The following is a 27,467-nucleotide window of genomic DNA, read 5'->3' on the forward strand; positions in this document are numbered from 1 at the left end:
GCATTCAGCTGTTCCATGGGCCCTGCTTTCAACACCATTCCCCTTTCCCTGTACTTCATGTGAGTTGCTTTATGACCTTAAGGAATCTTTTCCTATGCAAAAAGAATTTACAGGCCATGTCACTAAATAATCTGTGCACGTGAATTCAGGAAACATGTGAGAGAGCATTCTTGGAGGAAGTGAGAAGGACTGTGCAGTCATGCTCCGAGCTTCTGGCCATCTTCCTGGAAATGAGGAACCAGGAACATTTACCTCTCAATGAGGTCAAGGCGCAGCTGATGTCCGTAAGGCAGGGTGATCAGTTCAAGACCAGAGTTCCCTCCCATATTCCTCCTCATCTCTTCAGAAACTTCTACTATCCTTGCCACCTGTCAAGTACAAAAAACTGCATGAATTTTGAAACAACATTCTTCAAAAAAACCCCCCATGCCACATAAAAGTCCTCAAGGTAAATGCACAGCATACAGAGCTAAGTGCACAGCATGCAACGTTAGAATACAGGCATCGAAGAAAAACTTTAACTTATGCATGTTCAGTGCCTTATACAAAAAAGCCAAGGAAATATTTTTTTTTACATGATACAGCCATCAGAAACATAAAAGGTGTGACCAAAATGCTTTATCAAACTTCCATCCTCTCCTTCCGGAAAAAGATTACTATGCAAGTTCCAGGAAATATAGTGCTCCCTCAGCCTGGATCCTTGTCAGAGAGGCACTGTTTTTTGCCTTAAGGACATAAACACATGCTTTTCCATTTTACTTTCTAAAAACACTACTGCTCAGAATGTTTCTGGTTATACCACAGGGTCCTCATAAAGATGAATCAGAAAAAGGACTAAGGAGGACACAATGTTGAGTGCCTAACAAAGTCAGTGTGTGAAAGTTGACATCCTCTCCTATTTGCCTTTGCTTTTTAAACATACTGTATTAGTTACTGGTTATCTCAATAACAATTATGATTGCTAATAATAAGAAAAACCACGTTAATATAATGGTGTAAGATTATCTGCTGTTTTAAGGCCTGTATTGTTGACACATTTACAAACCAATCTGCCTGCAATTTTCTGATACACCCATCAGCAGGCTTTTTTTGGTTATGAAATGATGAAAGCAATCTGGGCTGTACAACAAGCCTCACCAGTACAAAACAGCACTGTAGAAAAACCTGTTTCACTTCTAGAGACACAGGAGTGATATGAAGCCCCTGGAGACACTGATTGCTATTCCATCACAGGCATGCAGGTAGCAAACATTCACCTCATCGCTTACCATATTCTGATGGAAGATTCTTTATTAGAAATGTCATTATTTAAAGGGCAAACTGAACTACTGATGCCACAAAGAAGACATGAACTCTAGCCTGGATCTCAGTACAAAGCATTCATTCTGGGCCAATTCACATGCCTATCTCATTGCATCATGCAGTTCTTGTCAGTGCAGTCTATGCAAAAAGTTGCCAGTGAATGACAGGCACTGGCTCAGCACTTGGAGGTGAACATCAAACAGATTTCTCTACCTGTCCCAGCTAGTTACTGTTCTTGCTCCAAAATCCAAAAATCTCTTTCTGCAAAGCCCTCCAATGACTCTTAATTAATTCCAGCAGGCTAGCTGGTTCTTTAGGTCCATTGCAAGTTTACACTATTTAAGGAGTCTACTAATGAGTTAATTGAATATAATATATACATACATATATATAAACTTACTACTTCTCTAAGGCATGCACATCCTATGCCTTCAAGCAACATACTCTTTAACAATATATTAAAGATAATTTAGTTATTAGGTTGAAGGAAGGAAAAAGTGAATTTTGGAACTAAAATGTTAAGAGAATGCTGTTAATACTCTTGAAACCATAGTAAAAAAGTCTCAACCTAACACTTCAAAAAAGAGTGAGCAGTTGTGGAGCTGAGTTTTTCTGAGTCACCATGTCTGCATGAAGCCTCACTTAGCAGCAGCCAACAGTGCTACTGGGGAGTGCAAAAGCTGTGTTTGCTGTTGGCAGGCCCTCAGCAGTTGGCAGGACTCACACACTCGGCTGCTGCAGGGAGGGAGCTGCCCCCTCCTCAGAGCTGCAGTGCCCATCCGTGCAGCAGCACCAGCAGAGTGCTACAGACATGCTGCCTCTGGAGCACCATTCCCACTTCCCTTCCTGTCTGCACTGGAGTTGCCCAGTAAGTAACCATGTGTTTTGCTTCTCAAACTGTTCTTTTGAAAACTAAAACCACCCAAGCCCAACAAAGTCTGGGGGTTAGATACCCACCATACCACTTGGTTCCTGTAGCTGCTCTGCAGCAGGTACAGCACTCAATCATCCCAGCAAAGTGGTGCGAATTTAACTGCAGTTACATTTCTTTCATTACACAAAGTCATCACCTCATTAGGAAATGATTCTCCTGTCTTTCTGATCCATTAGCTGATCTCCAAGCCCTGGCAGCTGACCAAAGTCTACAATGTGAAAAACAGTTTGTGTTTTTTACATCTTTCTAAGCAATTCCACTAGCACAGTTCTCTCACAGGAGAGAAAAGCACAAGTCCTGATAGGTATTTACCCACATCACCTGTAAGAGAGGAACTCAGACAAAGATTAGAAGAGCAGCTGGTTTTCGAAGTTTAAATGTATTTAGTTCCTCTGAACATTGTAAATTATGGCCATGTGGCAACCAGGTTTGATTGCTCTTTGCCCTAATGAGCTATTTCCTGTCGTGAGCAGTTCTTCCCACAGTGCTTTACAGCACAGAGAGCTCTTTCTCCAATACAGGAGAAAGGCTGAATCACAGGTATGCAGCAACTGATAAGAGATTTAAAAGACATATGGGACTTTGAGAATTCGAGTCTTAAGTCAAGCATGATGACAGATCTTTAGTCCAAAGAGTTTGTGAACATTCTTATTCTTCAAATGGAAAATAAGCACCCTAAAAATTCCTGCAGGCAATACAAACATTACATTAGCTGCAAATCTACCCATTATTAATTTCAAATCAGTTCTTTAAAACATCTAAACTGGTACAATATAAAATAAAACACATGATCTTTTTTTTACCTTGCAGTCCATTCTAAGAATATGCTGTGCAATAACCTTTGGGTTATTGTTGGTGAAAAGCTCCTTTACTCTTTTTAACATTGATGTTTCCAAAGGCTTGTTTTCAGGAGGAAGTAGCTTGGATTCAAAATCATTCGGTTTAAAACTAGACACCATCTCATAAACAGGTGCAGAAAAGATGCTGTCTTCTTCAGCCAGCTGAGTTGAAGCTTCTAAAGGATCTGTGGAGTTCACTGTAGGATCATCGTCAAGGATCAAATAGCTTGTTTCAGAGTTCCTGAATGTTCCCTTCTCCTTTCGTGTCAGATGCTCCACATAGCTGTTTTTCTGACATAAGTGTTGTTTTGTTGCTGCAGGATGTCTGGAAGGGTTTAGTTCACAATAGTGTCCTTCAGAACTGTGGGAAGCCAAAGGAGAATCTGGGGGCTTCATCAGGGGTGCTTTGCTGGGCTTAGGCGGAGGCTTTGGAAAGAGCTGACTGTCTGATCCTCTAAGAGCTTCCCCTAGTTGTGACTCTGAGGTGACTTTCTGAACAACTGTGGGGCTCAGAGATGGTTCACTACCCGTTCTAAATGCAGGTGAGCTTGGGCAGGAGTTTGCATCTGCTTCAGGTAATCGAGATGGATGTCTTGAACCTGCACGGGAAAACAGAGTTTCAGAAGGCCAAAATACATACAATTCCTGATGCCTGTCTCCTAATGCTATTTCCTAAGGATAATATTGTCAGATCATGTCAATTATTTGCTGGCGAAATTGTATATTTTGAGGAATGACCTAGCCAGCAAATTCTATTCACTCACTGATCCTCCCAAAATCTCAAATATATGGAACAGCTGCACCATAGTATTATTCTGTGGTAATGCTGACAATAATTCCAGTCCCTGCTGCATACATAGGCTATACTGTCAGAGCTGGATAGTCTCCATGGCTTGGAATAGGAGGTTTCTTTGTAACCTGATCTAGCCTATAAAAACAGCAACTTCCAGCCACACCACATAAAAGATGAGTCATTTCTGAGAACGACAAGTTTGAGATGAAAGCAAAACTTCCCAAAGTCAAGCCTGAACCTGAAATAAGGTATGGAAGGAATGAATTTCAGGAATGCTAATCTTTTTGTGAATCAGAACTAGTCTGAAGAGCTGGAGAAACACATCCATATACTTCTGTGTAATTATCCCTCATCCTATACCTGCTGCATATGCAAAGCTTGGCATCCAATATGGGACTGAATCCTGTGTCAGACATTCCCAATCTGCAATTCTCAGTGCATTTGCTGGTATCTACAGCAAAGTGGCCAGTTGCATAGTGTGGGTGTTACTGCTTGATTCCAGATATAAAACAAGAACTCCAAATCACAGCCTGTCACCACCCTTAAGCAGTGTGATAATAGAACCTGCTCAAATGATCCTATGACAAAATGCACAGCAGAACTCTTCAGACTGTTATAGTAGCAAAATAAAAGTATCTGAAGCCATGGATTGGAATAATCCATTCAACTTCAGATGGACAGAAACTTGCTTTATAAATGTCTGTCCATCCCAGTCTTAAACATGGGAGCACACTCTTTCTGTCAAAATAGAGTCTCACTTTATAAATACTTAATATTCTCTTTGTCATGAGAACTCTTCCTACAATAGGCATGAAGAATTTTAACAGTACCATATTCAAAATGAGCAGCCTTGGAGGTCAAACACTACAGTGTGTCCAATGGGAAGAGATGCATTATTGCAAGCTTCCATACACAAGTGTGTTAGTGTGGAAACAGTTGCTTAAACCTTTGAAGAATCTGAGAAATAAAAAGCCCCAATCAACAATCAATCCAAATGTTGTCATAAGCTGGATCCCTTACATAGGATAATAGTGGCTGTGGAACCAGACAGCAGCAAATAAAAAGCAAAAAGGATGGAGGGTAGAGAGATTGAGGGAGACAGAAAAACAGAACTGAGTACAAAAGCCATGGTAGTGTTTTTCTCCTAGTGGGGAACATTACCTCATCTACACAATTTACCCTGAGAAAAAGTGGTTACCAGCATTTCCATGAAACACCACTTCTGACTTTTGTCAGACAGACATGAGCGAAACAAGTCAGTTCTTGTCAAGCAAGTGAGGAAAAATTATTAATGCCAACCATAGCTGTCATTTTTTTGGTATGAAAGCCTGCTGAGTTGTGTGCTAAGGTTCTCAACTAGCTGGTGCATTGTAAATTAAAATCCTGTTCTAATGACTTGAAGAGCAAGTAGTGTGCCAATACAGCTTACAGTGGCTATGAAATATAACTGTATTTACAGTACTCAGAACATTCAGCAGTCACACTTTGGTCTGAAGAGTAACAAGACCACCTGGACACACACCAATTTTAAGTATGAAACTTCTAATTACAAAACATACCTATTAGCAGATAGCTCTCTGACTGGTGAGCCTTTAAAGGGAATCTTTTCTCCAGAACATGATCCAAACTAGCTGGCTGGCTACCACTTTTTTCTTTGTTTCTAGGGTAAATAAAATGCAAACAAAAACATATCAATATATGCAACACTTAATATACATATCTAACTGCCAGAATATACCATAACCAGTGCAAGGATCATTAGCTTTTCACTTGGGCAACTTATGACAATAAAAGATACTTCATTCATAAACTACTGCTGTGGTGGCAGTGAAATGGGCCATGTGTCACTCTGCAGCATTTATGAAGGTATTTCTTTGAACATTGAGATTTTCTAATAGAACATCTGATTTGGATACTGAAATTAGGATCCATTATCCCATACTGGGAATTATTATTTCAGGAATCAGCTATGGAAAAACAAACTTCTCTGGAGCAGCAGCAAGATGTTATTTTAATCCTTTGTCTCACATGGTCCAGATTTGTCAAATCACTGAAGAACAAACTGCACAGTGCTATTGTGCTTCCAGAGTCTACATTTGCTCTCACTTTGTGGCTTTCCTGATCCTTCGCTAAAAATCAGCAAACCCTCGTGCCTAGTCTTCCATCTCAAATCAGAGTGAAAACTCACATCACCTTCATCAGGAGCTGGTACAGTTACTTCATTTTCTTCCATAAGGACAACAAAATTAAGGTACCTCAAAAGATTTCCTCTGGGTATGCTCTGTTCCGGGGATTGCATGCTGGATATACCAAGACTCAGTCTCTTTGCAGTTTCTGTTTTTCCTTCAGGAGTGCTTGGCTCTTTTTTTTGGACTGGAGTTACACCATATTTTTCTTCTAGACACCTCAGAGGCACAGTCCTGTTGATAGGCTGAAAAATAATTGCTCCACTCTGCTTTGATATTGGTGTGCGATTCCCAACATAGTATCTAACTAAGCCAGGGACAGTGTCAAAACTTTCCAGTTCAAACTGATACTGAACACGACAGTAGGCTTCATTGAGTCTTAAAACTGTTTTGTTGATTTTAAAATGCTGAGAGGTGTTTTTCCACTGGCAGGTAAGAACAAAGTTCCCAGGACTGGAGAGAGAATCCCTAATCAGAAAATCTCCATCTCTCTGAACCAGGCTTTCTGCCACCTTTGAGGAAAAAGAATTATACAAAAAATTACTTTCAGAATCAGAAAACAATACATTACAACAAAATATTCTTAAACACAGGAATTAATTTGGCTACTCTGGAAGGACAGACAAAGCCACAAATACAAAGCAAAGCATGAAGTGTGGTAGAAGAATGATGTCTCCAATCCTAAATTAAAAGCTCATCCCACAACAGGGATCTGGAAGGGCTTTGTGGATGGAGCCAGCAGCCAGAAGCTGACCCACTTCTGCATGTGTATTTCTTCTAGTTTGCTAATAGAAAATAAGGCACAAAGAGAAAGCAGTGACCCAGGATTTTAAGTTTAAAGCATCCAAATACAGAGTCACGCTGAAGTTCAGAAGCCATTAATATAAGATCCTGGATTTTGCCCTTTCATTGTTACCTTACATAACAGAAGCTTTTGTTTTTTATTCTTGGTGAACACTGCATGTGAATACTACTGACTAGGAAGAGTCAGAGACATCTGTTTTTCTGTTTTGAGTTAGTCCTTTGATGTGATGAAAAGGACTAAGAGCCAAGTGTCGGCGCAAGGCAGAGAGCCGGCCGTGCCCGGGGCTGAGCGAGCCCCGCAGGGGGAGCTCCAGCGGCTCTGCAGCTCCGGTCCAACGGCAGCCGCAGCATGGTCGCAACTGCGTTTCTCAGGATCCAAATGGAACTTATTGCATAGATTTTTGTCGCGGTTTTTTTCTCTCCCACAAGCTCCAAGCACAAGAAAGAAAATAAATAACATTTTAACTTTCCTTTAGAATACTGAACCAAATTAATGTCAGTGTTCTCTAAACAATATGTGGGCATAGTATTCTCATATGAAGCTTAAATTCCATTTCCATATTTATTCAGTGCATGATAATCCTGAAATACATCTGTTTTCCACCAGGGTCTGCCCTGAGTCCTTTCTCAGCCTCATTTTATGACAAGCTGTGATAAACACCATAGCTTTCATACAAATAGGCATTATGTTCCTACTAAATTAATTCAGGTATCAGAGATGGGTTCAGCACCTCAGCAAAATTCTGCCTGTCTATAAAAACCCAAAGCACATGTGGCAACACAAGGAGCACGTACCTGCCGAGGAATACGTCCGTGGTACCAGGCATGGCTACGCAAATCTTCACTGCTCAGCTGCAGCTCTTCCTCTAACTCCTTCTTCAGTTTTTCCGGGCTGTTGTCCATAACTTGCCTCTCCCTAGAAAACTGCAATAAAAGATTAAAAGCTTCAACTGTGCCAAGTTTAGTGATTAACATTTTACCTGGGTTATAACTTCCATCATATGACCTGCACTGGAATGCAGGTGCTGCTTTCAGCAGGCTAGCTTGGCTTTGCTCTCTACATTGTATTTGCAAAGCCCAGCATTCTGTAAGATAACATGTGATTGTTCTACACCGCACAAAACAGAGCAGAGTGTTCTGTCTGTACACCAAACTAATAATGACACACCTAAAAAAATCACTTCTCTTATTTCCTTTTCCCAATAAGAATTCTAACTATATTAAAAAAATGAAGCTGGACCCAAATGCCCTGCTCCAGTATTTTTCCTCCTGTTTAAACTTCCATTTTAAATTTAGATTCTTGCCCAAAAGCCTCCTTTGAACCCATCCAATTAAGAACATTCCAAATGCTTCAAGACAGGGTAATCTGGATACACTTAGTTGTTCAATATTTCTGTTACATTAAATTTGGCAAAGTAAAATTTCAACCTCAAAGGGCTTACTTCTAATGGTCATTAAATTTGCACATCCAAGACATTCCCTTCCTAAAGGACAAAAGCTCTTGTTGCCCCTTAGCACAAAATGCATGAGTTTTTCTTGAAGATATCTCTGTCCCCACTATACAACTACTATAAGATTTTCTGGAAAATTTCTGTCTTCATCTCTTCTTGGGGCACAGCTTTCATGCTGGCCCACTCTGGCTCACTGGTCCTAATGGATGCAGTGTTTCTAACACAGAGGTGCAGTATCTCCTCTAGAGAGTGGCCACGTACACTTTCATAAGCACTCAGTGGAGGGAAGTACTTTGGACTTCCTTTCATTCTCCAAGGGCTGGGACTCCAGCCCATCTTTGTTGTGCTGGAAAGTTCCAAAAGCCTGAGAACACATTCTGCACTGATCAAAGAATCAGAGTATACTCTTTCTCTTCAGAGAAAGACCATTAAAAAAAAGGAGAAGGATAAGGGGAGGCAGGGGGGGGCCTCCAGCTGGAAACACAGACTAAAATGCAACATTTTGCTCTGGTGCATCATGGATTTTTTTCTTATGCCTGGATATGAGCCAAAGCTCACAGGTTCCTTTAACTGACACACTGATGCAAATAAGGAACACGTGCATTATTTAAAAAAGAACTGGGAAGGCTTGCCCACCAATTCCTGTTCATTCCATGAACACTGCTCTCTACAGATTTTTCTTCTTCACATTGAATACTCACAGCACCTAACTGTGGGAGCAGGTGGCACACATTTAACACTTCTTTCAATGATCCTTCCTGCAATTTCAGGCAGACTGAATTTCAACAGATTACCAGACAACAGATTTTTGGTGGAATACTGCCAGGGGAGGCATCCTGCTGCCAAGACAATTTAAACATGCTGGGAGCCCAGAGAAATTCTGAGATTAATTCTCCTATTCGCTCTGCTTTTCTCAGAGGAAACTAAGGCCTCTCTTAGACAAACACTAGTAGCTAACACTAAAAGGCAGAAGATGAAAACATCCTGGTAAAGAATCACTTTTCACCTTAGTTTCCCTTCTGTGAACCAGAATAGGGTGTTATTTATCCACACAAATCTGGTTCAAAACGGACAAGCATTTTCATCAAGGAGTAAATTCTTTGTGCTTTTGTACATAAAGGTTTTGCATCAACTCCTTCCAAGACTTATGAGAAGTCTGTGCTGGAAGAAACCATGCCACAGAAAAAAAGAAGACCCTCACTGAAAGGGCTCGTTCAGAAACCCATGTACATCATGAAGAGGTAAAGTTACTGGATGTAGAAGGAGTCACAGAAGAGGCTTGGTGAGGACTGAAGTCCAAAAGCATTTTGAAATGTCAAAACGTAAGCTGTGTAAGGCCAAAAATCTCCCCTCCATTCCAAACCCCTGTGACCTATCAGGCCAGCACAGGTGAAGGACCTCTGGCACACACCTACCACTTGTATTTCCCAACTCAAACGGCTGGGAACCATTTAAAGCTGACTGCCAATGATTCTAAAATTAACAGCCACTTCACTGCCATGTCTTAGAGCAAGTATTATAGCACCTACTATACCTGCTGAAGGTAGAGTGAAGAGCACACAAACTGAGCTGAGGCTTTTCAAGAGCACTTTTTCCCCTGACTGCACAAGGAAGTGGCTGGAGAACTTTTAAAATACCCCCTCCAGGGTAAACAAAGGCATCCAGCTGCAATGGTGTAACAAGCTCTTAAAAGTGATAGCTGTTTGTTTTGCTGATCTTCTGAAAGGAGCTACTACTTTAATGTTAATCATATTTAAGGTTTCAAAAGACGCTTTTGACTGAATAGAGATTTTAAAGAACTTGAAGCTACTACAGAAATTGTTACCATTATTCCAAAAGCATCTCACCGTATCTCAGTGGTAGGCAGATATTTCAAATAGAACAGACTATAGCATACAAAGGCAATAACTAAATTTGCTTAGGAGAGTTATACTTTTGGCCAAAAAAAAAGAACTACAGGTCTTTACCAGAGACCTATATAGGATGAAATGGACTAACTTCATCCATGGTACTGACACAAATTATCTTATAAATACTGGGATGATCCACTTAGAGATACACATTAATTACAAATACAGCACAGAAACCTAGAATTTCTTCTGGTGGTTGGATTTTTCATTACTCAAATGAAGTTAATGAGACACATATTGCACTTGAACTACATATAACAACACAGCAAGAAAAATATTTAAGGAATCCAAACCAACTGAATTGTTAACATTCATGATTATTGGTTCATTAAAAATCCTCTCCACCATGGTCTACCACGTGGAATATACTCTGATTGCCAGAGAGGCCACACATCTTTTGAGATGAAGCAAATATGTTTAAATAACTTTTATGCAACTCAGAACTTAGTGAAAGAACTGCAGTGGCTAGCAGGAATCCCAGATAGACAAGGGGGAAACTGCCTAGACAGGCAAGTTTAGTGCTAGCATGTCTTCCTGGACAATTTTTTGTTCACTGAGACCGATTTCTTATAGAACCTATGTCTACTAAAGGAGAATTGTGACTGATGAACTGTCTGTAAGCTCACCAGCCTATACCTTTCCATGCTAGACACTACACCCAAGGCCTCTGGTCTGCAAGAATCTCTGCATACACTGAACTTCACATCATGCAAGGCTCAGAAGAGGGTAAGCTTACAACACTGTAATTAGCTATGCCAGTGGGCTTTCTTTCAAAAGAAAAGGTGACTTTTCCCACACAACATGATGCAGATACTTTAGCCTCATTTCAGAATAGCACCCAAAAGTTAATGGGGAGCTTGTTAGTGCTAAATTTGCACTAACTTCATAGTGACAAACCTTCATTTAGTAGTATGTGTCCTTGTTTTATTTCTTTGTCTAAGACTCTTTGTTGGCTCCAACTCAATGACAGAAAGAAAGCTGAATTTACAATTACAGCTAGATAGTGAAGTGGATGGTAAAAAGAAATTTTAAAACAATCTAAGGAAAAATTAAAGACTTCCATGTATTCTGCAACAAAAGATGGTTGAAGCAACACAGGGAAGCTTCCAGTTTAAATACTTTGATATCTTTCATATTAATAACCCTGTCAGATATGCCTGGAATATAAAAGCAAATCAAGTCTGCCCAACTGTTTCCAAATACAGATGCTTTTCCTGACCTACAAAGAACTCTCTGTAAGTATGTGCTTTCCAGAACTGTTTGTTCACATTTTAGTTGCATTGTTTCCAGTCCTGGGCTATTTTAAGATATTTCTGCCATGCTGAGTTTTTGTGAGCAGGTCCTTAAAAATATAAAACTACGTAGCAATACAGTACCATCAACCCCTGGCAAATGCCTCAATCCTACTTACATACCCTATATATGGAAGGCCTGCAGAGCCAAGACTTTAGAAGGAGGGGAGAAATTTCAGTCAGTAGTTATTTCAGTGTTTTTAATAAACTAAGAAACTCCATGGAAGTTTATTATGCTTCACTAAGGATTTCTACTTCTGGGCCATTAAACTAATAGCAAACCATGCTTACAGATGTAACAAGCTATCCTTGATGTTACATATTAATTTTTTTTTCAGGCAAATGTCAATCTAGCATACCAAAAACTGGAAAATATCAAAGTTTAAGGAAATGAAACATCAAAATATGATCCCATTTAGGGCAAATTTGAAGAGGATTTGACCTATCTATCACAATATGCTGTACTGTGAAATATGTGAATGTATTTTAATGGAAATTTTCTCACAATAATCTGCTGTTTATTCATCCAAGGGGTTACTTTCATGTGAGTGTTTGACAGTCTCCAAAGGAAACTCACTATATCAAGCTCTTGTGTCAGCCATCCTAACAGAATTTACCATATTAGATTTTGCTGAATAATCTACTCTATGAGACTGGTAGTAAGCAACATAGAACTCCCACAGTTATTAATTCCTCTCTAAGGTGATTGTGGTTGTGGTTTTTGGTTTTTTTTTCTTCCTAAAACAATTTGAAATATGAGGGAAAGACTTTTACTTTTAGGCACTGTTGGGAAGTGGTCCAAAATCTGTCATGCTAGATCCCCTCATTCAGTCCAGATAAAGCCAAAATTCACATCATCTCCCTTTGTATCCTTCTGGCAAAGTATTATTTACACAAAGCACAGCCAAGGACTGTTACAGGTACAAGACTAAAGGAGCCACATTTCCATCCAATCTCAATTTACTTCCTGGTGCTCTGCACAGCTCTGCCAGGTGATAGTCAAATGAACCCAACAGGCAGCCTTGGAACCACCTGATTTCCTGTTGCCTTGAAGGTTTCAAGAAAAAAAGAAAAAGAGAAGAGATGATTATTAAGGATAAATGAGAACAGCTTTGTGAAAATTGAAGTGTGATCTGACTGAGGAAGAAAGACAAGCCTGTACCTTTCCCAAACTTTTAGTACCTGGGCTAAAGTTTTAATAAATGTACTGAACCCATCTAGACCAAACCTATTACAGGCTTCTCACAAATCCATCTTTTCTCCAACACTGGAGGCCTGCTGTGTTTGCTTAAGTACACCATGAATGCTGAACTGCGACTTTCTGACCATGTAAAATCACTAGGTCCTACAGAACCTCCAAACAAATGAGGAGATGGGTTTGTGATTAACGAAAACCTTCAATTTTGTGAGCTTTACATAGCTTTTAACCAAGTGGATAATTTAACAGAAAGATCAACCAACAGAAAATATGAAGGGGATGCTGAGGCAAGAACAGGAAATACCTAGAGGGAAGACAAAGATGTGACACAGGAAATAAGGGAGAGGACACCAAAAACATCTGGAAAAGTGAAAAATAATGAAATTCCTCTCATTCCAGGCCACTAGAGAGCAACAAACTTGTTCATACAGAAAATGAACATTTTATTGTCAAAGTTCCAATTCTGGATCAAGATACAATTCACTGGCTGCAGAGATCCCTTCAGTCTTTAATCCTGTGCCCTTGTGGTCCTAATCAGACAGCCTATCTGGCACTATGAACACAAGCATTTTAAAATATAGATACATGGCTTTATAATATATTTTAATGAGTACACTATATTTCATGTCACCTATAACTCTATTAACTGGCCACCAAACCCAAGAGACTCACACTGAGCATTTACATCTAGAACCAAACTCTCCAATATTGTTCAAGAACATTCTTATCAGTCTTACATTCTTCTGTGCAGAAAAGCAGCATCATTGGCCAAGGCCTTACACAGACAGAGTGCCGTCTGAATAGTTTTTCTGAGAAAGAACTGATCAGGAAAAGGGAGTTTCTAAACATGGAAATACATTTTCTGATTTCCTTGGAAATAGAATTATAGCTGGTGCAAAGTTCTTCACAGAGGCAGTTTTCTCTAACCTTTCAGAGGGCACAAACTTCACACAGGACAACAGCAAATGCTGTGTTAAGTAACAGGAGGTACAGAATGGGTGATTTACTCAGAGAGATGAATTAATACAGGAGAATGGCAATTTTGAAGCCACAAGATTTCCGCATGCTTCTTCAGGTAATAGGTGACAACTTTTGAGGCTACTGATGAAAAGATAACAAATTACCATGAAAACTTTCACCATGACTGCAATGGCTTTTTAAAATCAAATAAACTCCATCACGTGTATGTTCTCAGTCTGCCACTCTGAACTGGCAGGCATTCACAGCTGCCTGGCATTCACAGAAAGACAGTCAATTTTTTGACCATGTAATCAATTTTGGCTGTGATAGAGTTAATTTCTTAGTAGCTGGTACAGTGCAGTGTTTTGGATTCAGTATGGGAATAATGTTGATAACACACTGATGTTTTGATTACTGCAAAGTCATGTTTATCCTTAGTCAAGGACCTTTTCTGTGTCTCATGCTCTGCCAGCAAGGAGGTGCACAAAAAGCTGGAGGGGAGCACAGCTGGGATGGGTGACCCAAACTGGCCAAAGGGCTATTCCACACCACAGAACACCATGCCCAGTATATAAAATGGGCAATTACCGGGAAGCAGGGCTGATTGGGGTTCAGGGAGAGGGTCTGACATCAGTGGGTCGTGAGCAACTGTACTGTGCATCATTTGGGACTTTTCGTCTTTATTATCATAATGATTATTTACTGTTATTATTCTATTTTACTTTATTTCAATTACTAAACTGTTGTTATATCAGCCTAGAGGTTTTAGTTTTGATTCTCCTCTCCATTCTGCCAGGGGGTGGGATTGGAATGGGATGAATGAGTGGCTGTGTGGTGCATAGCTGCCAGCTGGGCTCAAACCACCACAACTAATAAGTAAGATACTTGTTTAGATACTTTTAGAATAAGTAAGATACTTGTTTAGAATGTACTAAAAAAGTCTTTTAGTACAAAGATCAGTTTAATGTTAAGTGGAGGTAATGGGCAAACTTAATCCTAGTGGATTCAACAACCACTTGCCACTACAACACTACTCTTATAACAAATCCTTACATTTCTATGTAACCACGTTCAGAACTTCATTTCTAGGATACAGAAATATATCTAGAGATAGAGAGTTAGTCAAATCACAATACACTCACTCTGTGACCCTAGAGATTTGCATTTCCAAATGGACATGATTTATGTTTTAATTAAGACATACCTCAATAAAAGGTACTACCAAGTTAAATCTTAACTATCTACTAAAGAATGTTCCCATTCCCATCAAACAGAAATTGCTTACAGAGCACCAGTGGACCCTGTGCTATCTAAATATTTATGATTAAAGATAAACTGCAGTAAAAGTTTGATTAACTATAAAATTACCATGGGAAATTGAAAACATTGGACAGTATAAGACTCATCAAAACTCAAACTCAGCAGCAAGACAATTAAAAAACAAAGTTCAGGGAGCCATACAAAATTTCACATAATTTTGATAAGTCAGTCTTTTCACAGCTGCCCCTCTCCAACAATAACAAATCTACCATCAAAAAGGCAGACCCATAATGCTGGGTGGTGATTACATGTAACTCACATGTTATCAAATGCAACTGCACCCACAGACATGCTGAAACTGATATATGAAGCCCGAGGATGCCAGTGAACCAGATTTAGATCATCACACACTGGAGAAATATTAATTAAGATCTACTATCTATAAAAAGTGTTTGCCATTCATCCAAGATAAGAGATGGCACTTGCAGTAAGTAGCTGCTTATAAAAGGCTTCTTACACACGTCACATTCACAGCATTAGTACATCACCCAGTAATGTGCTACATCAACGTGCTGGAAGTTACAAAACTTGGCAGTCCTGATAACTGGAGTGGCTTTCCCCTTTTGTGCAGCTTCAGCTGAGGGTGAATCATAGCAGAGAATTAAGAATGAAAATACTTGAACTTCAAAGTCCTTCCCCCTCTGATCATGACGACCATACTGATTAGTACTAAAAAAACCTTGTCCTGTGGCAAAACTGATTTCATTAATTTAAAATCTCTACATTTTTAAAGACACTATGTATCACTGATTTGGTGATACAGTCTCAACTTAGTTCTTCTCTTCCACAAAATGCAAGTTTAAAGAAAAATATTTTGGCTTGGAAGTGGCACAAGTCACAATTTAGTATTTTCCCTCCACTTTCTTCTTTTTGAAGCACAAACAGGAGCCCCCATGCCTTGAAGTTTCTCTTTATTTCCCTCAATGTAAAAGCTGACCTTTAAAGTAAACAGCTATAAAAACCAAATGGGATTATAAAATGTACTAACACATCATGACTGAAAATGAGTTGATTTGAGTTCACATGTTCTGCACTGATCAATACATTTTCTATTAATGCATGGGAAAATAAACCAAATATCTGCTGTTGAGACCCTAACTTCACACACTAAAATTAAGTGCAGCAAAAGGTGAGTGCTCAAGTGCTGTACTGCTTCCTGTGCTTTGGTGGGACACAACAAGGCATCTCTGAGCTTGGCCTTATACTGTTTCTAATGAAATTGGATAACATAATGAATTTATCTCAATGCAGGAAAAAAGTCTAAATCTCTCAGGGGTAGTTGAAAACTTCAGCATGTTTATTTATGGATCAATTAGGTATTTCATTGTATTTGTAATTACTGTTAAAACCAAGAATTAACTTCATGTAATTACACAAACTGATTTTGTTGGAAGTTTTAAAGAAATTAAATAGTAATAATAATAAAAAATTTAAAAAACCTGATGACTTCATTTCATACCATCTTAGTGTTCATACCATCCTAGGCTCTTTGGCATTTCACAGAATCCATACCATTGGACCCCAAGGTTCAGACCTTACTCGACTGGACCACCAGCTATTTCTATACCTACAGCCACTTTCTCTTCAGCAAAGGCACCCCAGTTCCCTACCATCCAAACTTCTTAAAATAGCAGTTCATCAGATTTAACTAATGCTAAATCTGCATACTGGAACACATGCATTCAAATCTATTTTAAATGCTGCAAATCTCTTTAAATAGAACTTTATTTTTGAAAGATCCCAACTGTAATTTGTTTCTACATAAAAGGTTTTATTTTTTACCCTCCATATAGCAAACACTATTAATGTTTCAGTTTCTCTAGAGACTATATGGATCAGACTAAACGGAAAGTTGCCATGACAACACCATCGTTATTTTAGGTATTAGAAATTCATGCCAAATTAAACAAAGGGCATATGCATGGTCAAGAACAAGTTTTCTAACTGTTCTGACAGCCAACAATAAACTCCAATGCCATTTAAAAAGGTCTAGAACTGAAGAATTAAGCCTTAAAACAAGAATGAAAATTAATTACAGCACAATAGAGCATCTTTAGCAGTCTATTGTGATGATAATTGCTGACATCTGCCCCAGTCAAGAAGTCAATCTGATCAGAATCACTTTTTCAGTGTGCTCAAAAGGCTGAGCCCCCACACTCCACTCCCAGAGATAGACAGTTATAAGGCTAAATCACTGAAGGTGAGAGAAGGGGGCAGCTTTTCCCAACTTTTAACTTTAGTGGAAGTTTTTTCAACTTCCACTAAAGTCTGAAAGCCAAAAGGCCAGAAGATAGCAACCTTTACATCCTTCCACATTGCAAGTGCTCCACGATGTTAACCAAAGAACAATTCACATGTAAATCTTAAATAAAAGGATTTAAAATGTTGTATGTAACTCACAAATCCTCAAAAGTAGTTAGATACCCCACATGACTATAATTCCCAAGTCACTCAGACTCTTGTAAGTGTAACTCAAAATATTTATGAAGGCTTTTCCTGTGCTTATAGTGCAGAAAGAGCATTTCTGCATAAAGTAAATGATGTCCCTGCCCATGGCAGGAGGGTCGGACTAGATGACCTTTAAAGATTTCTTCCAACCCAAACCATCCCAGGAGTATATGATTTTGTGTATCTTGCAGTTAAAAATTGTCTAAAATATATGGACAAATCCAAAATTGAAGCACTTAAAAAACACCTGTGCTCCTGAGCACAATTGCCTGTGTTTTCTCTAAACACGTGAAAAAAGTTAAGGAACCAAATGGTCTCATCAGTTCAATTCTGAAAACCTGAAAATTTGCTCAAATTTTCCTCAGCAAGTCCCAAACCAGGGCATTTTTCCTTAGTCCCTAAACATAAAGACAGCCAGCTTCAGGCTCATAAAACTGCAAGTTGTTTAAGCTTCTCTCTGAGACAATAATGAATTCTAAAGGTGTTCTCTAGAAGAGAAACACTCTGTACCCAACCACAGTATAAAAACAAACACTTCTAAACAAAACCTAAAAGCATTACTGACTAGCATATTGTTGTTGAAAAAGAGCACCTACCTTGACTCTCATAATAGACTTACGATGATAAAAGCAGCAAAGTGCTGCAATTAGCATTTGAAAAACATTATAATCCTTCGGCATTTTCAGTTCTGCTGTTTGTGGTTCTTTAAGACTGGAGATAAACAGTCACTACTAGCAGTGTTCTGAGGTTCAGCAAGCTCTTCAGTATCACCACTGCCTACCAGAGCTGCTACACCCCCTACTCACGTATCAGCCTGGGACACTTTCCACAGCTGAAGCTGATACCATCAATTCAGTGACCGCTGGCACGCTGGCTTCCAGCATGCCATATAAAGAGTGCCAGAATCCTCATGTGATCTGTTCCACTCACCAGTGAAATCCTAGCTCCTCTATCTTGGTATCCCCTGGCTCAGAGATGTGTTTAAGCCATCAGCACAAGGCAAACTTCTCTTCTTGATGAGTTAAAATACCTGTCTCCCTGTGCTGATAAAGGCTTAATCACTTGCTCCAGCTCAATCATGCAACATCTCTGTCTGCATCATCAATTACATACACATAAAAGAAAAAAAAGGAAAAGCAGTTGATTACTGTTTGACGAAGGTAAGAATTGAGCTCTGGTAACCAAGTAAAATGATAAATATGTTTATTTTTAATGAGGAAGCTTCTGGCAGACAGTCCTTGGAAAAAAATAGCAAGAAACCAACCCTATAAACATAGTCAGTGTTGCAAGCAAGGCACCTTTAGCATTTAAAACTCTCAGCAGACAGCTTTAGCTTGGTGATAGTCCCATGTGATAGTGCAAACTGCTTGAGAAAGAAAGAACTGAATTTATGACCATGTCTGATTTGGCAAAGTAAAAGTAAGCACTACAACAAAATAAAAAGCTGCATTTTCATTTATGCCTGTGATTCTGTTCTCTTGGACAGCACAGTCCATAGTTTACTGACCAGTCAGCAAACTGCTCATCCGCAAAGAATCTGTCTGACACATCTCAAGGCCCTCTCCAGAACCAGGGCAAAAAGGGGCAAACAACTTGGGTAATTACAATAGCTGTAAGAGACAAGACATCACCTCTAAAGCAGCATAGTTAACAGATTTGGTGAAAGGAAACTAAATGGACTGGATTGAGTGGTACAAGAAAGCCTGTAACACTTAAGAAAGAAATTTTGAAGAGATCAATCTGTTATTACTTGGATGGTACAAAAAAAAATACAGAAGTCACAGGCATTTTAGATTTTAGATTAGGAATAAATTAATCCCAAGAAGTGGTTAAAATGAATAGTTACTTGTCTTTTTCATCAGCAACAAATATATTACATAATTAGGAGGAGTCATGTATTAAATGCCTGTTGATGTCCTCAGGTATTACTTGCAAGGTACCTCTCACCTAATAACAGAGTCCTTCCTTCCCACACTGACCGAACAATGGGAAGTGCCCTCAGTGCCTGCATCCAGCAATAGGAATTCATCCACAAACCAAGCAGCAGCACTGAGAAAAGATGTAAAATGTGTGCTACCTTTCAAGGAAAGGGGATGGAGTGCCTATCTGAAAAGGAAACCTCAGTGCTGATAACAAGGAAATGAAGTGTGATGTGTAAAGTTCTCTTACTTATCTGACCACCTAAGGTTTGCAGGTACCTACCACCAAGTTAAGCACCAAACCCAGAATGTTCATAAAGGTATTCAGACTACTTGGCCATGTGTAAGGGATGCTATGCCAGAGACTCTTCAGAGAAAAGGAAAACAGTGTCAGAATAAAAGAACAGTACATTAAATAGGCTGTAAAGTAATAAACCTGGCAAGAAAAAGGATATAAGATTGGCCAGAAAAGAGGCTGAAAATACGGACTTTGAAGATGAAGTCCTGGTGTAGAGTACTTTATGACAAACTCAAACAGTGAATAGGTAGATAATATAATAGGAATGTGAAAGTACCCTCCTTTTCTCTTTGCTCTGTGCTGCAGCATATTTTAATTTACTTTCAGTTCTTTTTCCACTTTGAGGAACTCCACAGGATTGCTTTAGCAGGTACCCAGAGAGTAGATTAAAAGATACCCTCCAAAACTTCAAACACAAAAGCCTCAACTGTAATTCTTGTTTCTTGACTGAAATTTTTTGGTACTGTGGCAGGACATCTCATCAAGGACTGTATTTTTAAAGAATATTAATTGAAAGTTCTCATAATAACACCCTAATCCAATTTTAAAATGGGAGGGGCAGGTGGGATAATAAAAATGGGAATGAAATTGAAGAATGCATCAGTCAAGGTGTTTTTGCTTTATAATGCTGCCAAGACAGTATTTCAACTAAGGTTTCACTTGCAAATACCATGAACAAAAACTACCAAGACAAGCTACTTAAACTACAGCAAGTGACAAGAAGGGCTATTAGGATGACTTACCTATTTTGGCAGCAGAAACAACTGATTTAGCAGTGCAAAATAAGGTGGACCACTTCTGCTCTGAGAATAATTAGAAGTTCCAAAAAGGAGTTCTTTTTGGGGTAAAAAAAAGAAAAAAATGATAGGAATACTATGATGTACCAATTTGTAAACCTACACTGACATTTAAACAAAGATTCTCACCCATCATCAAGAATAAAACCTCCCTGTTTTTCTAAAAGAGGATTGGAATGGCAGGTCTAATACAATGGTAACTTCCAGTTCCTTATTTCCTCTCTGTAATGAAGTAAAGAATCAAAAACTATGTATGTTGAGAGAATGCCAGAAATAATGAACCTTAAAAAATAATAGTGCACAATTTCACACAGAAGCTGCTGATAATCTTTAGCAACAGTATAACTGATAGGAAAAAGGATACTTAATTTAAATAGTAAATTTAAATTTTAAAAAAAGATTAAACTAATGGGATTTTTCGTTTTATTAAAGGTTATTATGACTTCTGCCTATATAACTCAATGAATGGATGACAACCTTTGCAAGACACTGTGATACAACAGTACGAAAATTAATATTACTTGAAGGAATGTCAAAGAGTATATGAGAAACCTCTGGGATACAGTATGGTATTTCCTGCACTGATGGCTATCATGGAGCTGTTTTCAGCCAACATGATTGAGGACACTGTTCAAGCTGCTTCAAATTATACTTCATACATAGGTAAGATTTCCATTTTCAAATACTGACTCAGAGAAACAAAGGACAACTTAGGCACATTGTCACTCTCCTGGCCTTCAATTTTTTGCTTGTGCTTTGGGTTCTTGGACTCTGCACATGAGAAATAAACTGCTTCTTGTACCTTAGAAACACCAAATAAAATCACTTTGCTAAATCATCTATTGATGTATTTCAAAGGCTCTCCAGCACCAAAAGGTCAACCATCAGCTTTATTTCTTTGTTTTCAAAGATTACTGTCTAGAATCTTAAAATGTCTGATAATCCCTTCATCTGTTTCTATGGAAGACTGGCTAGATTAATTTTGATAGCTTCAATTACTAAGCTTAATAAGAAAAGATTTTGAAGTCCATAGAATCCATGGCCATATGAGTTCAAGGACACTTGAACATATATTCTGGGTTGAGCTCCTAACAGCCCATTAGGAAGAGAAATTAAGGAGTCTCTGCTAACCCTGTCTGTTATTACAAAGCCTGTAAAGTTATTTAGGATATTTTCATGGTCTAGTTTAAATTACCCTTGTCCAGTTTTCCCTTGACACACCTAAACTGTGTCCAGCTCACTCACAGCACACTGCATATGCAGGAATTGGAGGTGTTCACACAGGATAGGATGCATCTGTTTGGAGATTAGGCTGCTTTAATTTGTACAGGTCAAACAAGAAAAAATGTAGGGATAATTTCTTTAGTAGAGGTAAGTTTCTTTTTCTCTCATCACCAAAAAAAAAAAAAAAGAAGAAATTACATGGCTTCAAGGTTTTAAGTGGCTCAAATAAAGCAATCACACTCCCTAAAATATAAATACTTGAAAACTCACAAGCAGTCTGAAATTATCAAAGCAGAGTGCAGAGCTACAAGATGTTATTTTGAACCAAATACCAGTCATGCTCATGGAAGGGCTTAGAATTCACACACAGAATTATTATGGTTTGTGATTTCATATTAGAGAAAGAGAAATAATTTCAGACTAAATTAGATGAGGGAATTGTTGGTTTGCCACTTTGCTTTGCACTACTCTATGCATTTAAGCATTCAAATCAGCCTAATAGTATTCAGTGAAATGCACGTAATGCTTTAGATTTCACTGCACTAAATGGGAGTAAACAATCCAGGCAGGAAGCCAGCTGTAAATGCAAGGAGGCACGGTGTTTACTGTACAAGGGTCAAGAGCACAAATCTGATTAGATAGCCCTGAGCACGCAGCACTGCTGCTGAACGAGTGACGTCACATGGACACGTCCCCATTACACAGTGCACAATCCAACTATGGTCTGAGTGCCCATGGCTACAAAATGGCAACCTGGGCTTGTACTAAACTACAGTATGAACAACCCAAAGAAAATCAAAGAACTTAAATCTTCAGTTGAAACATTTTTCATTCAATATGTAAGAGTTTTTGCCATAACTAATTATTTGTTCTTTTTAATGTAAGAAAAAGTCAGGCAACAGGGGACAACTGATAAATAACTTGTCCACACAAACAACATCTTCACAATGCCCACTCTGAATTAGTTTTAGCAGTAAGTCCTTCAGACATGGCATATCACCTTTAACAAAGCTCTGGGGGGGATGCCCTCAAATGCATGTAGTGCCAAACTCTACAGCTGAACACCTTTCAAAGTGTAGAATAAGTACCAGAAAGGGGATGACAACACTTTCAGAAAGCTTACTTTTATGTCTTCCTAACTCAAATGGCACAGTAAGTTCCATCTCCCAGCTCATGTCCTACCATTCTTGTTTCAATTTTTAAAAGAACTGACTCTTTCATGTTCTCTGGGATAACCTCACTTCCTGCATACTGTTGTTGGTGCAGCTTCTGATCATAAGTCAACAGATAGAGCTGCAGCTGTAATTACCCTTGTTTGCATTGCAAGGTGTGGTACAGGAGAGGTCAGCATAATTTCTTCCTCCTTTCTATCATGGTTCCGTGAAGCAGTCTCCGAAATACGTTGCAGTTGTACAGGAATAGTGAGAAAACAGAATTTGCATCTATTTAGTTTACACTGTTGCTTGAATAAATCTCTTTGAAAATCTGCCTCATATAAAAACCGAGGTTGGCAGGTACGAGAAATAAATGCCCCACCTGCTGATGAGCTTCCTACTAGGTCCTAATTTGCAGTTTAAGACATCCAAATACCTTTGAGATTTGTATGTTTTAGTTATAGAAGATCAAACTTTTTCAAAATCATCTGGCAGTAGGTCTGGCTTTCCTATTAGACAGCTTCCAATTAGGAATCCACCAGCAGGTTTTATCGATCTTACCAAAAACTAGCCTACATATTATTGAGCTCCACCTACTGTCTGCCAATGCATGTACAAGCATGAAATAATTCTGTAATGCCTCACCTACTTTTCCTTCAGTTTGTTCCTTGGATTGGGGGAAAAAAATGAAAAGGCACAAATTTCCTTTTTGTTCAAAATTAGTCTACAGTTTATGGCTAATACCTTCTTGTCTTTCCTGCTGACTTAGCTGTCATTAGGCTAACTAGCTTAGCTGGTCAGCATACCAGAGCTGTCTTGCACATAAAAAGAATGCATCAAGACAAATGTTAACTTCAGACTTCTGTTTTTGAAAGTCTTCCCAGTCCTGCAAAGTACAGTGCTTGTTTGTGTGAGATTTAAACTAAGAAAGATGAAGGAAAATTTATTACTTCACCAGGGTAATTGGATGCCTTTAAAATATCCACTAATTATCTAAAACTCCTGAATACCTTAAACACTTCCCTTTTATACAAAGGGTGTGTATTTTGGATGTACAGCACTCAAAAAGAAAACTTAGTCACTTGGGTTCTGTCAAAGCTCAGCTTTTCAAAAACCTTTACCACCCTTTCAACATTTTACTAACAAAAGGATTTGAGGACATGGAAGCAAATGACCTTAAGTATTCTAGCCAGCAAACATAACATTATACTCAATTATTTGTGTAGATGTTTATTTTCTATAAGTATCTGATATACAAAAGTGTCAGGACAATCTGCTTCTTTGACAGCACATATCAGGGGGTGACACCCCAACTGAAATGTCTTAATGCTCCTGCTGCTGCCCTCTCCACAGGCTAAACTCTATCTCAGTGTGTCTCGAAAAAGAGGCAAGACAGACACACACAGTGCACAGTCTTACTCTAATTATTATCTGTAAACACAGCTCTGAGAGATTAGGAGCTTTACCTCCCTAGGCTCTATCAGTAAGAGGGCCCAAAATGCTTAATAATAAAAATCATCATCATCTGCTCTCCACACATTTATATACTCACTCCCCCTTGTGGCTCATATGCTTATAGGCATTGAAAGAGCAACAATAATGTGTTGCATGGGGTTAAATATAAACATTTTCACGTCCCTGACAGCTTTTGCTATTAGTCCATCTTCAAAATTTTGAAAAGTAAAAATCAGCCCCCATTTTTCCTCCCCTTTTTCTTTGAAAAGTAGGTGCACGTCACCAGGTACCTGTATTTGCTTTCACTGGCAGAGAGATTTTGACTTGGGTATATTATCAAAAGGCCAGGTTGGATGGGGCCCTGACAAACCTGGTCTATTGAAAGGTGCCCCTGCATAAGGCAGGGGGCTGTAACTAGGTATCTTTTGAGGTTCCTGCCAGCCCAAACCACTCTGTGATTCTGCAGTAACTTTCAGCATTTGAGAGCCACCGGTATTAATATTTTGGAGAAAACAGTAATTCATTTAAATCCAAGTTTCACGCGATCAGTACAGATAAAATAAGATCTGTTTTTTTAACTGCATTTCAGATTCAGACCTTTCCAGCTGATGTTTTTCATCTGTAAAGAGGACCTGATAGTAGTTACTGATCCTCTAACAAAGGTATTGAAAAGGTCAACTAAGTAGGTACTGCCACTAGTATTACTATTGGTGCCAAGGAAATTGGAGCAAAGTAATTTTATAGTTTTCAGCTCAAAGCTCAGTGCAATCTCAGTGCATGTAGTGGCTTTTGATGATTCCAGACCAGATACCATTTGAGAGTTAATGAGTAATAACAGAAGAAGTAGAATACAGACATTAACTGGGTCAAACCCATGGTAGGATAACATGTAAGATTAACCATTAACATGCAAAAGAGAATGCTTGCTGCTCTGAGAATTACCAGCATTGTATATTTACCAAAGCAGCCTCAGCATTATAGAAGATGCTCTTGTAAGCTAAATACCCTAAACTCCATTTCAGCATCAGGAAAGGGGAATGCACTACTAAAAGACTTTGCAATGAAGGCCAGAATAATTAGAAAGCCACTATCCACTTGAGTCAATTAATATAAGGATTATCATTTACAAAAAGAAAAAAAATTCCTCCTAACAGCACACTAACTCCCCTTGGCCCTGACCCACAAAACCCAAAAAACTCAGCCAACCAAAAAACCCCACAAACCCCACCAACCACAGAAAACCACAGATGTTAGAGCTAATCAGGCCATTCAGGAAACTGGGCACTGGGAAAGAGCAAAAAGCTCCAAACAGAAACAGGCTAACTTGGGATTCACTCTTCTAGGGAAACATGAACTAGGACAGTAGACTGAAAGTGCATTGTCTTGCAGAGCTGTAGAATCACACTTTCTGCATAATTTACTGAAAACATTAGCTTACATTTAATTCATCACTTTGTAGCCAGTAGATTAGAGATCTGCTGACTCAACCTTATTTTCAGAGACTAGCCTGTCGGTTAAACAAAATTCCACATGAGAAAATACTGAAACTTGTGTGTTAGATTCCATCACTAATTATGAAAAACTGTATCCTATCAAATAAGATAAATTTTCTTTAACTCCAAATGAACAGGGCAAGATTCTCACCATGATTTCAGGGGAATTGAATACTTGAGAGCTGCTGAATTTCAACTACATAGGTAACTCCTTAAGTATTTTTTTATCTTTTCCTGGGCTGATGAAGACTTTTACAAATAATTGTCATACATACTTAAATAAATAGTTGCCCCATTTAAGTAGAGAAAGGGCAGACATTGTAAGAAACAAGCCTGGTATAAGGCTGAAAAAAAAAGCCTACAACCTGAAAATTTACTATCATCAGAACAGGACTGCAACAGCCCAAAATTATCCCACTAGAAAATTAAATATAGGTAATGAATAGAAGACAGATGGACAAAAAAACCCCTCAAACCCCCAGAAGACTGAAACCCAAACCTCTATGTGAAAAATATCACAATTTAGGAAAAACTTTCCCACAATAACAATTAAAAGATCATTAAACTAACCTAGTTTGGAAGGTAAAGCAGATTATCTCGGGATGATAGGAAATCTCTTTTGTTGGAAGTTTTGGACAAATCAGAACATCTATTCTAACAATCTCAGTGACACCCTGACACAAAAAAATTCTCAAGTTCCCTCTAGGACTTACTTCTATAATTTAATGACAGGGAGGAAGGGAAAAATTCCCCCCCTATTCTGTGCCTCTTGAAAAAAAAGCAACCAACTTCCAACAGCCAGGCTCCTACAAGAGTTACAATGAAATTATTATGACATGTGATTTGAATAACCATGACTTGATCAAAAATATCCAGCCAAGTGTTTATTTTCCAGCAGAGGGCAGTGCACAACCAGCAACTACTCATCAAGAATCAAACCGAAGGTTTTCATTGAGACAGGTAATTCCATGTATTTAACATGAGATTGGCTCCAACAGAATCTTATATGTCTGAATTACACAGCTTACATACAAAAGGCAACTACTGTGGAATGATGTTTTTGAAGCTTCTGTTTCTGCTAAGTCGAGAAACATGAAAAAAAAGAAATACCTCTGACTGAAACCTTACTGACATCACTAATGATCTTTGAGTTGGATGACAAATCCACAACGACAGAGATGTGTAAAGTCCAAGTTGGCCACATGGGCACACTCCTTTTCTCCTTTTCTTCTCAGTGTCAGACTTCTCCCAGCCCTGATATTTCATGCTGTCAGACAACGCAGAAATCCAACAAACTTTGTGCTCACAAGTCCCAACTCGCATCTCAACAGGCAAGTCTCTGCAGGAGTGTGATAAGCAGCATGAACAGGACTACACTGGAGCTGGCAAATTTTCCACTGAGGTGGTGATTTCTCCAATATATTTCCATGTCAAAAAAAAAGGCTGCTTGCAAGGAAATTTCACTGTCATCAGGAAAAAGTGTTTCCCAAACTGTGGCTACTTGTCATGCTACCACAGATTTTTTTCTAAACTTTCCTAAATGTACATACACACATATGAACTTTACTTTTAGTCAGCCTCTTACCATAGTATCTTCTTGGCACAGCCAGTAGAACAGTGAGAGTCAAACACCCATGCATATATTGGATTGGCACCCACAATATTATGAATTTGTGCAACTAACTATACA

General features: G+C 38.8%; 1 protein-coding gene across 11 annotated transcripts in view; it reads right to left on the reverse strand.

The window, feature by feature from the left end:
• BCAR3 (BCAR3 adaptor protein, NSP family member) overlaps positions 1-27,467 on the reverse strand; it is a 94,413-nt gene that overhangs the window by 3,795 nt on the left and 63,151 nt on the right. For 10 of the 11 annotated variants that reach the window (XM_085068093.1, XM_085068086.1, XM_085068087.1 and 7 more), the window contains 5 exons: positions 7,654-7,782; positions 6,124-6,566; positions 5,428-5,528; positions 3,040-3,674; positions 253-368 (listed from right to left, as the gene is read on the reverse strand). In XM_085068093.1, coding sequence (XP_084924219.1) covers positions 253-368; positions 3,040-3,674; positions 5,428-5,528; positions 6,124-6,566; positions 7,654-7,782 — 1,424 coding nt within the window. Of the gene's footprint in view, positions 1-252; positions 369-3,039; positions 3,675-5,427; positions 5,529-6,123; positions 6,567-7,653; positions 7,783-18,033; positions 18,269-27,467 lie in introns of those variants that run through there. The other variant, XM_085068094.1, reaches the window with a different exon arrangement.

This window comes from Lichenostomus cassidix, chromosome 8 (assembly GCF_008360975.1).
Source record: "Lichenostomus cassidix isolate B80296 chromosome 8, HeHo_3.0, whole genome shotgun sequence".
Lineage (NCBI taxonomy): Eukaryota > Metazoa > Chordata > Aves > Passeriformes > Meliphagidae > Lichenostomus > Lichenostomus cassidix.